Genomic DNA, 12,040 nt, shown 5'->3' on the forward strand with positions numbered 1-12,040 from the left:
TCTCAAAAAAAAAAAAAAAAAAAAAGAGTGAGCGGAGAACAAACTGAGGCACGTTGGGGCAGTCAGTCTGACAGCCCGAAGGCAAGAGCCTCTCCTTGCGCAGCGAGCGCCGTGAGTGAGTCTCAGTGATTTTACGGCGAGTGAAATGAGATAGACGAGAATACACAGTGTACTTTTATTTATGTGAAATTCTGGCACAGACAAAACTGATACATAGGGACAGAACTCAAATCGGCACTTGCTCGAGGCGGGAGCTGGGGACAGCCTGGGTCAGGTGGCACTGGGGGTCTGTACTCCTCCTGCCCCAGCTCACCGAGCTGTATCTGCAACAGAGATGGATTTCACTTTGTAAATCACAGCTCCTGAAGGTGATTTTAAAAACCCACACTGAGAGCCAATATTTTAACTATTTGGGAATAAAATCGAGTAACAATTGCAAAGTGCCGAAATATACTAAAGCCATGATGCCATTGTTTTTAAAAGGGGGAAAGGGACCAGGCGTGGTGGTGCACGCCTGTGGTCCCAGCTGCTCTGGAGGCTGAGGCAGGAGGATCACTTCAGCCCAGAAGTTCGAGGCTGCAGTGAGTTATGACGGCGCTACTTTACTCCAGCCTGGGCAATAGAGCGAGACTCTGTCTCTAAAAAAAAAGAAAAGGAACATGCACACATCATACACATTTTTTTGGCTTGCATAAAATATCTATGAAAATGTATTTCTCTACCCAAACTAATACCATTGATGATTGGGTTTGTGGGATCTCTGTTTCCCAAGGCTTAAGTCTTGCCAACAATCCTGTGTTGAGCCATAAAGAACTGATGCAGGTTTCTTTTTAAGAAAACAAGACAGAGTTCCAATACGACTCTAATTCAGTTTCCACTTTAAAATAAATTCCATATTTCAAACATACCAGGCACCAAAATGCATCACATTATTTCATTTAAAAAAAATCCTTATTTTGCAAAAAAGAAAAAAAGCAGAGGCTCTTTTACCTGCCATTCTGAAAGTCACCCAAGTGGCACAGCGGAAATGAAGCCTCCCCCCTCCCACCCCGACGCCCTGCGGTTTTACCTGTGCATAGTCAGACGAGGACCCAGTGCTCAGCACTCGCATGGTCGCACGATAAAGTTGAGCAGCTTCTCCGGCCCTTCTGGCCCCTGTCCAGTGACAAGGAGAGGGCCATCTTCTCCACGTGCTGCAGAGCCGGAAGGATCACGTGAGCATCGTTATGACAACTAGACACCTGTAGGGGTTTATAAGTATCTAAGAGACGCTGAAAACGTAAAATGCTGCCCAAGTGCACGCTCTCCTTGCTTGCAGCGATTGCTTCATTCTGGAGTTTCCTGGAGTTTGACTAACAGAAAAGTTTATACCGGCACCCATCCCAACATGTTTGACAGGAATACTGAAGCACATTAAATTCTATATTATGTATTTTAGACAATTGTAAAATACATCTTTCGTTAATTTTTAAAGTTTTAATCCTTTTGAATTAGTATTAAGGTGCATTAATTACAGAGAAAAGATACGAATGAGGAAGTTTGATCAGATTTTGTTTAAGGCCCTTTAGGGTCCCATGATTTTATAATTTCTGAGATTTCAAAAGTCAGGGTTTTCCAATCTCAGAGTAGATGTGATTTATTAGGAAAACAGAGATGATACTGTCAATAACGAGGATTTCCAATTCATTTCCTTTGTGTGGTAGGATACGATTTGTTAATGCTTAACTGTGTATGAGAAAAATGAATGAATAATAAATTTCTGACTTCTGTTTAGTAGAATTTTGCATTAAAATATCTTCTTTAAATCTTTCAGTGAATAACCCTATACCCTCCAATTTGAAATCAGAAGCAAAAAAGGCTGCTAAAATACTAAGAGAATTCACGGAAATAACTTCCAGAAATGGGCCTGACAAGATCATTCCTGGTAGGTGAATAAGCTGCTCATCCCACTCTCATTCCTGGGTTGCGTCCCTTCCTTGCACCTCATCACAGGCGGAAGCCGTCAGCGTACCGACAGGTACTCTGCCCACCTGTTTTCTCCAGCTGACCAGGGACTGGGAGGCCCTCGGAGCTCTCTTCCCTGGTGGTTTCCCAGACAGGGCCAGCCGCAGGCTGGGGCAAACCCGCAGACTTCGTGCCCTCCCCACCCCACCCTTGCACGGGCTTCCCCGCAGTCTCCCGCGTCCCCGCGCCCCGAACCCCGTGTGTTCCTGCTCCACCACACCTGAGTTCCTGTGCAGAGTCCGTCACATTCTGAAAACCCTGCAGGCTAACCTTGCACACTCACCAGCTAATCTCGTAAATAGATTTCAATTTCGTGTTTTCTCTTTCCCCATAAGATGTTTACGTTCTACAGTGGTGTAAGAAGACGTTAATCAATAATCCCCAGCACAGCAGTGCACCAGCACCCCCCGGCCACTGAAATGCAGTTCTCAAACCTCTCTCCACGCTGCCGAATCACTCAGAGCAGCGTGTCCAGGAATGCATGTTTTTAGCATGTTCCTCGTATAATTCTTACGTAATCAAGCTGACCCGGTGAGACCTGGTCCAGAGGGTGAGCCTTTGGAAACTGCCACCTGTTCATTAGCACTTCTAGTTATTCCCAAAGGGTGTTTCAGAGCATGCTTGTCTCATGCGAAGAAGGGCCATGTGCCAATTAGCTCGGGCAAAGTTGCAGACCGATTTCCCTCTTAATAATCACAGTGCGTGACTCTGAGTCCTGCGTTGAAGAAACCAGTTTAATTTTCCTATGCCAGAATTTCCCAAAGTTATTTAACAGAGCATTAAGTTATTTTTTTAAATTTGTTATAATAACAAGATGATGTTAATTATTGTCACATCAGCCCAGCCGCTTCTCCCACCTTGAGAGCACAGTGCAGCCTGAACCCGCAGCGCGGCGTCCCTGGGAACTCGTGAGAGATCCGCTCAGATCTCACGAGTCAGGACCTGCATTTCCACCAGGCCCCCCGTGAGTGGCCTGCACACACAGGTTTGAGAAGTGCTGCTTTAGAGATTAAGGAAAATTCAATAAGAAAAGCTGAGTCTCCAGGAGCAATATTCTGAAGCAGAGGACAGAGACATTTCTGGATACGTGTCAATATCTAACACACGTCAGGCCAGCCCAACATGTGGATAAACACGCATGTTAGGTATTTCCCCACATTAGGAAACCTCTGCGTGTGAGTTAGTTGTCATGTGTGGATTCTGCACAGCAAAATTCCGTCCTGCCTGTCTTCGGCCTCCAGGTAGAAGCCGCCAGAGTCCTGAACTTCCTGTGGGGGAAGCTCAGAGCAGGACGTTTGCGTGTCAGCCTGAGCAGGAGCTTTCGTGACCCCGAGGGGTGCGGGGGGTGGCAGGGCGGGAAGCTCACAGCGGAGACCCCAGGCTCACCTTTCCTGGCGTCTGGTCGGGGCACCGTATGTACCTTAAAACAAGGGAGATGTGTCACGGGCTAGAAGATGATGTCTGTAAAACGTTTAAAACAAGACAGCTGGACACCCGGCTCTGCTCCGTGGTGCTTTGTCCTCCTCTGACGTTAAGGGCTCTGAGACGTACATGAAACTGAATTTGAAAAGTAAGTCCGCAGTTACTATGAGCACATTCTATAAGTAAAAAAAAGCCAGTGGAAAATTATTTAGGCCTTGTTGGTATTTGGGTGGATAACCCATGAAAACATAGTTGACTTGTGAATACGTTCATTTAAGAACATGCTTCTGTTATATCTAGTATTTCTAAACAGGGCAATAATAACTCTAAAAGCATTGAGGATAGAACATGAGGTGTTGAGGAGATATTCTGCCAACATGTGGTTGTAAAAATAAACCTACATGATGGATGATAAGCTTCCAGTCTTATTACAATATATTTATAACCTTCTAAAATAAAAAAATAAGGTATCTTTAGTAGACTGCAGTCCAAGAACACAACTTTTTTTCTGTGCCTTGTGTAAGTAAGAATGCTCCACAAATGTTCTGCATGTTAACTTCTTCATGCTCTTGGATGAATTATTTCCAAGAGCCTGTTTTTAATTTAAATTTTGAAATGGTGGCATAATTATATCAGGAGTTTAGTGTTTTCTAGGGACATCTACAAAACCTTTTTTGGACATACTAGGGCACAGTGTCTGGTTCACTTCCTTGACAGAATATTTGATAAAATTGATGATAAATTAAACTATCACAAAGTTATATTTTTAAGCTCCCCTTGCTAGTTTGAAAGATGTGCTATTGTGTAAATAAATCCACAGAAAAATGAAGCACTATGTTTAGTAGATACATATGTTAATGACCCTCATTTTATGTAATGATGTCTCTGAAACATGAATAAGCCAGTATTTTGTAAATTGAATTATATTTTAAGGGTACTAGTAGTTAAGTGGTACTTGCATATTATAGAAGATCATTTTATGAGGTTAAAAAAACTTTTCAATGTGGTAAAATTGCTTAATTTTTCTCTTTTTCAATCCAAAATTTTACATTAATAAAAGATGAACTTAGCTATATGGCTGTAAGATCAAAGTTCTACTTCATGCTGCCTTTGGGTCATTTTTGAAGTTTCTCCTTAATACTGCATGGATCTTAATTTCTTTGAAAATGATAACTTTTATCTTTTAAATTGTACATTATGTTCTAAGTTAATTGGAATTGCGAACACATTTGCCCTGCTACTAGATATCAATAAAATCTCTGTCAAATATCTAATTTACTTTGGCAGTTGCAGGATTTGGGGATATTTATGATGTTGCATTTAGCACTGCAAAAATAACAGCATGAGACAAAGAGGCAGGAGCGGAGAGGCCTAGGCCCGTCTGCGACGGGACTGAGTTTTATTCACGGCCCCGTGTGCCCCCAGGACGCCTGGAGAGCCCGGCACCCTGCACGCCAACCCCGTGTGTGCCGAGTCGCGTGTGTGCAGGCGCGTGTGCGGAGAGTGCTCACCGCCTGTCGTTTGATGTTGACAGCCCACGTCATCGCCAAGGCCAAAGGCCTCGCCGTCCTGACTGTGATCAAAGCCGGGTTTCTGGTGACAGCCCGAGGAGGCAGCGGGATCGTGCTGGCCCGTCGTCCGGATGGCAGTAAGCTGACATTTGTTCACTAGAGGAGTGGGGAATCGCAATTCTGTTGTTTCTTTTTGGGGGGGGGTGGCGGTTATTGGAGTTATTTTATTTATTTATTTTTTACAGACGCAGTCCTTTTTTTTTTTATTTCAGCATATTACTGGGGTACAAATGTTTAGGTTACCTGTATTGCCCTTGCCCCACCCAAATCAGAGCTTCAAGCGTGTCTATCCCCCAGACGGTGCCCACCGCACCCATTAGGTGTGAATGTACCCATCCCCTCCTCTCCCTCCCACCTGCCCGACACCCGATGAATGTTATTACCATATGTGTACATAAGTGTTGATCAGTTAATACCAATTTGATGGTGAGTACGTGTGGTGCTTGTTTTCCCATTCCCGTGACACTTCACTTAGTAGAATGGGCTCCAGCTCTATCCAGGATAATACAAGAGGTGCTATATCACCATTGTTTTTTGTGGCTGAGTAGAACTCCATGGCATACATATACCACATTTTATTAACCCACTCATGGATTGATGGGCACTTGGGTTGTTTCCACATCTTTGCAATTGTGAATTGTGCTGCTATAAACATTCGGGTGCAGGTATCTTTTTCATAGAGTGACTTTTGTTCTTTTGGGTAGATGCCCAGCAATGGGATTGCTGGATCAAATGGTAATTCTACTTGTATCTCTTTAAGGTATCTCCATATTGCTTTCCACAGAGGTTGCACTAGTTTGCAATCCCACCAACAGTGCATGAGTGTTCCTATCTCTCCGCATCCACGCCAACATTTATTGTTTTGGGACTTTTTGATAAAGGCCATTCTCACTGGGGATAAGTGATATCTCATTGTGGTTTTGATTTGCATTTCCCTGATGATCAGAGACGTTGAGCATTTTTTCATGTTTGTCAGCCATTAGTCTGTCTTTCTTTGAAAAGTTTCCACGAGGCACACATGTCATGGGGCGCGTGGGGCACGTCTCCCGTTCCTCTGAGCAGTTTGGTGTCAGTGCACAGGGAGGCAATGAACCTTCCCCTTCTCCGCCTCAAAATAACAGGCAAGACCCAGTGCGCAGATCCGACTTTGTTTTGTGTGCATGTGTCATTCTTCCATGGAGAAAATATTTAAACATGACAATACATGCATTTCTGTTGTTAAATGTGAATTTTTACCCCTCAACTTTGTGGTTTAGCTGCTTTCTCTTGTTTTGTGGAGATTGACGTGAACTCAAGGGGCTGTCTGTGAACCTCTAACCTGTTTTTGCTCAGATCATAAAAACCGAGACATTTAAAGAATTTCCCCCAAGGCAGAATCACATCAAGAACAGTATAATTTCGTTTTATTTTCCTGGGTCAAATCTATTACTTGATTTTTTTCAGGGATGAAATCAAAATACGTTTGCCACGAATCCCAAGAACCAACATTTATAGTAACAGTTAAAGTGGACGTAGGTGTGTCAGAGCCAACGGAAACGCTTTTTATACCAATTTGACATTTGCTGCTCAGTCACATAAGTGAACACATGTTGCTATTAATAGCTGTTTTTAGCATAGATGATTTAGTTTTGTTTTGAGAGAGCGACTGGGACACTTTACAGACAACGAATGAGGTGTTTGTGGAGCAGGTGGCCTCTAGATCTCAGTCAAGTCCCCTGTTTCCCGTCAAGGTGTCCCCACGGTAAATGAGAGCGAGGCTTTGAAAATGTGAATTACAGCGTCGTCGTCTTCCCAAGCACTGCCCGGTGTTCACGGGCAGACTTGTCAGCACTGAGACCAAACCAGGCAGAGCACGCTCCAAGGGTTCCACTGCTCACGGTTCTCCAGATGATTCCCTGAGGGCGTCAGGGACCCGGCGGCCCCACTGACGGTGGAGGGACGCTCAGGTTCCTCTCAGACCCCAGCCAGACCTTCCACTGGTGTCAAACCTAAACTGCTCCCTCCCCTCTTCCCGAGCTGGGGGTGCTCCTCTGAGGGTGTGTCAGGGCTGTCCAAACGGACCACACGTCCCCAGGGTCCTGGCCAGGACTGGCGCTCTGAACACAGGGACGGTTCCGAACACAGGGATGGTTCCTAACGGAGGGAACAAAAAACAACTCTCAGATTATCAGACAGTAATTTCTGTAATCAAAGCTCCTCTAAGCCCAGATAGGTTAGTTCTGGATATATTCAAGCGATATCCTATTATCTAGAATGCATGGTGCAAAAAAATTACGGTTAGAAAACTATTAAACGTTTTCAGAAAGTGCTTTAGCTAGACCATGCCACCCTCCCCTAACAAATCAAAAATATTTAATAAAAATATTATACTCTTTTGGTATAACTGTTTCTATGTCAAGAAAAATAAGCTACAGTAACCCTAAAATGTGCCATATCATGACAAATGAAGTTATTGTATGTAGTTTCCAAATGTAAAGAAAGTCATACCATTAGAATTTGAATAGTCTTGGGTTTTCAGCCTGTTTCTTGTGATTCTACTCAGCACAAAAGCTATTAAAACAGTTTTTACCTCAGAAATTTACAATAGGAGCAACTTAATATTATGTCACCTTGGAAGTGATTATAACAAACTCTCTTGAATCCTTCTGACCTCTCGTACTGTGATAAATTCTAACTGAAGACTAGAGCTATGGCTAAATCATTTTATTAAAATATTGGTAGCTGAAGTTATCAAATGCTATGTACATTCAGTGGGTAGGAAGTCGATGCTTTGGTGTTACGCATACGAGTAGAGAAAGATTAGAGAAAATGGGTCTGTGAGTCTATGAGACTCAGAATGAATATCTAATAGTCTTCAAATATCTCCAACTTTAATAAAAATTGTATGCTGTTTTTAAAGAACATTTTTAAACATAAGGAAAATATCTAAGTCTCATTTTTTAAAAAGAAACACTATTTCCATTTTAGCATTTTTCCTCTCTGTATTTATATGTCAAGGAGTTTTAATGTTAGAACAATGTGTTTTCCTTGTTTGTTTTATTAGAATGGTCTGCACCTTCAGCCATTGGGATCGCTGGCCTTGGAGGGGGATTTGAAGTCGGAATTGAGGTAGGTGTGTTGTGTGTATGTGTACAATGGCCACATTCCCTGAAACCACCTGAAACTCAACACCTGGAAACTGAGATATTTCCTAGTGTTTTTATTTTACTGCTGACACCTATGAAAACTCTTTTCTTTTCTTTTCTTTGTTTTTTTTTCGTTTTTCTTTCTTAAGATAGGGTCTCGCTCTTTTGCCCGGGCTGGAGTGCAATGGCATCATCACAGCTCACTGCAAACTCAAACTCCTAGGCTCAAGCGATCCTCCTGCCTCAGCCTCCCAAGCAGCTAGGACTACAGGTGCACCCACCACATGCAGCTAATTTCTCTATTTTTTGTAGAGATGAGGTCTCACTGTCTTGCTCAGGCTGGTCTCAAACTCCCAGCCTCACGCGATCCTCAATCCTTGGCCTCCCAAAAGTGCTAGGATTACAGGCATGAGCCACCACACCCAGCCAATTTTCTTGATGAATCTGTAACTGAAGCTATGTAATAGATCCCATTTTTCCCTTCCTTTTCCTTCATTGAGAGCAGAATTTATTTCATTCTCCATTTCACCTATTTCTGTCTTAAGCACATCTGTTTAACAGATATATCTCAACATGTGACAAACTATACTTGGCAGTTTATGGATTGCTAATTGCAAAGTTTCAGTTCGCGACTGAGCAAGCCAGAGCTTGCACAGTAGGATGTAACTCTGGCAGCGTGTAACACATTATAGTAACATCCCTTCACGTTCTTTAAGCAAAGACTGCCTTCACATTATCTCAGCGTATGACGTCTCCTTGTGACCGTAGCGTCTGTCGAATGGCCTAGAAAGTACACACCAGGGTACACTTGCTCACAGAGGTCTGTTGCACAGGGATCGTCTTATGCGTGATATTAATCTTTCGTCTTTATTGCTAAGTGATCAGTAAATCAAATCTCCCAATGTGCTCAAATCATTCTCTTCTCGGGTTTCAGTCAATTTCTTCCTAAGCTATCCTGTTGTAAATTCTCCCTGTTGCCATAGTTTTAAATTCCCTCAGCCTTATGAGGAGGAAGTATTCCTGCTAACTCTTCTTTCCTCTTTATTTGACCTTCTTTCTTCAATGCTGCCTAAATCTATAGTATAAAAAGAGCATATTTTAGTTTTGCTTATCATGACTGCATTTTTGTGTTATATGCACCAAATCAAAGCCTTCAAATATATCACCCTCTGGTGGAAGGCGTACTTTCCTCAGCTGGGGTGGTCCCTGTCTTTCGCCCCTCCCCTCCCAGCCCCGCCCCCCCGCCCCCAGACTGGCGTGTTTCAAACAGACCACGTGCCTAGACTGCTGGTTCTGCTGGGTCACCATCCACTCTTTCCACAGCCCTCTGGCTCCTTGTGAGGCTGGGGGGCATGCTTTGAGGATCTGTCTCAAATGGCATGTATTTCATTGTTTTATTTTTACGAATTTAGGGGGTACAAGGGCAGTTTTGTTACACAGATACATGGCATTGTGGTGAAGCGTACCCTTCCCCCAAGCAGTGTACGTCGTACCCATGAGGTAATTTCTCATCCTCACCTGCTCCACCCTCTCAACTTCCGAGTCTCCAATGCCTGCCGTTCCACTCTCTGTGTCCACGTGTACACATTATTTAGCTCTCACTTATAAGTGAGAACATGCAGCATTTGACTTTCCGTTTCCGAGTTTTTCTCTTAACATGATGGTCTCCAGCTCCATCCATGTTGCTGCAAATGGCATGATTTCATCATTCTTTACGGCCGAGTAGTACTCCACGGTGCGTATGTACCACATTTTCTTTGTCCAATCTATTGATGCACACTCGGGTTGATTCCGTATCTGTGCTATTGTGAACAGTGCTGCGATGAGCATACAAGTGCAGGTGTCTGTCTGATACAACGACTTCTTTTCCTTTGGGTGGACACCCAGCAATGGGACTGCCTGACTGATTGGTAGTTCTATTTTAAGTTCTTTAAGAAATCTCCATGCTGTCTTCCACAGAGGTTGCACTAATTTACATTCCTAGCAATGGTGCATAAACATTCCCTTTTCTCCGCATCCTCACCAACAGCTATTGTTTTTTAACTTTTTAATAATAGCCATTCTGACTGGTGTAAGATGATATCTCATTGTGGTTTTAATTTGCATTTCTCTGATGATTAGTGATGTTGAACATTTTTTCATATATTTGTTGGCCATTTGTGTGTCTTCTTTTGAAAAATTTCTGTTTATTTCCATTGCCTACTTTTTAATGGGTTGTTTTTTTTTTCTTGTTGAGTTTGAATTCCTTGTAGATTCTGGCTTTTCAGTCCTTTGTTGGATGCATAGTTTACAAATATTTTCTCCCATCCTCTAAGTTGTCTGTTTGCTCTATTGAGTATTTCTTTTGCTGTGCAGAATCTTTTTAGTTTAATTAAGTCCCATTTGTCTATTTTTTTTTTTTGTCGTTGTTGTTGTTGCATTTGCTTTTGAGGTCTTAGTCATAAATGCTTAACCTAGGCCAATGTCCAGAAATTTGCCCTAGGTTTTCTTCTAGAATTTCTGTAGTTTCAGGTCTTACATTTAAGTCTTTAATCCAGCTTGAGTTAATTTTTGTGGATAATGAGAGATATGGGTCTCTTTTCATTCTTCTGCATGCGGCTATCCAGTTTTCCCAGCACCATTTATTGAATGGGTTGTCCTTTCCACGGTTTATGTTTTGTCTTCTTTGTTGAAGATCCCTTAGTTGTAGGTATGTGGCTTTATTTCTGGGTTCTCTGTTATGTTCCATTGATCTGTGTGTCAATTTTTATGCCAGTACCATGCTCTTTTGGTTACTATAACCTTGTAGTATAATTTGAAGTCAAATAATGTGATGTCTCTCTCTTTGTTTTGTTTGCTTACAATGGCTTTGGCTATTCAGGCTCTTTTTTGGGTCCCTATGAATTTAAGATTTTTTTTTTCTAATTCTGTGAAAAAATACATTAGTATTTTGATAGAAATTGCAAAGAATCAGTAGATTGCTTTGAGCAGTATGGTCATTTTAATAATATTGATTCTTCCAATCCATGAACATGATATGTTTTTCCATTTGTTTGTGTTATCTATGATTTCTTTCATCAGTGTTTTATACTTTTACTTGTAGAGATCTTTTGCCTCCTTGGTTAAATGTATTCCTAGACATTTTATTTTTTTGTAGCTATCGTAAATGGGATTAAGTTCTGGATTTGGTTCTCAGCTTGGTTGTTACAGATGTATAGAAATGCTACTGATTTTATATGTTGATTTTTATATTCTGAAACTTTACTAAATTTATTTATCAAATCTAGGAGTTTTTGGAGGAGTCTTTGTGGTTTTCTAGAAATAAGATCATATCATCAGCAAACAGAGATACTTTGACTTCCTCTTTTCCAATGTGGATGCCCTTTATTTCTTTCTCTTGCCTGATTCCTCTAGCTAGGACTTCCAGCACTATGTTGAATAGAAATGGTGACAGTGGGCACCCTTAACTTGTTCCAGTTCTTAGGGGGAATGCCTTTAACTTTTCCCCATCCAGTTTGATGTTGGCTGCAGGTTTGTCTTTTATATATATATACACACACACACATATATATATGTACATATGGCTTTTGTTATTTTGAAGTAAGTTCCTTTTATGCCTAGTTTGTTGAGGGTTTTTATCATGAAGGAATGCTGAATTTTATCAAATGCTTTTTCTGCATCTATCGAGATGATCATATGGGGTTTTTAAAAATTCTATTTATTTGGTGAATCACAGTTATCAATTTGCACATATTGAACCATTCTTGCATCCCTGGAATACAACCCGCTTGATCATGGTGTATTATCTTTCTGATGTGCTATAAGATCCAGTTTGCTATTATTTTTGTTGAGGATTTTGTGTCTGTATTCATCAGGGATATTGATGTATAGTTTTCTTTTTTGTTGTGTCCTTTCCTGGCTTTGGTAGGGTGATACTGC

At 41.8% G+C, this 12,040-nt stretch overlaps 1 protein-coding gene across 1 annotated transcript in view; it reads left to right on the forward strand.

Annotated features, from left to right (window-relative positions):
• Window positions 1-12,040, forward strand: part of SH3YL1 (SH3 and SYLF domain containing 1) — a 49,715-nt gene that overhangs the window by 3,842 nt on the left and 33,833 nt on the right. Inside the window, exons 2-4 of the mRNA XM_012659643.1 lie at window positions 1,814-1,924; window positions 4,961-5,074; window positions 8,041-8,105. Of these exons, the coding sequence (XP_012515097.1) occupies window positions 1,814-1,924; window positions 4,961-5,074; window positions 8,041-8,105 (290 nt within the window). The remainder of the gene's footprint in view (window positions 1-1,813; window positions 1,925-4,960; window positions 5,075-8,040; window positions 8,106-12,040) is intronic.

This window comes from Propithecus coquereli, unplaced genomic scaffold (assembly GCF_000956105.1).
Source record: "Propithecus coquereli isolate 6110/MARCELLA unplaced genomic scaffold, Pcoq_1.0 Scaffold625, whole genome shotgun sequence".
NCBI lineage: Eukaryota > Metazoa > Chordata > Mammalia > Primates > Indriidae > Propithecus > Propithecus coquereli.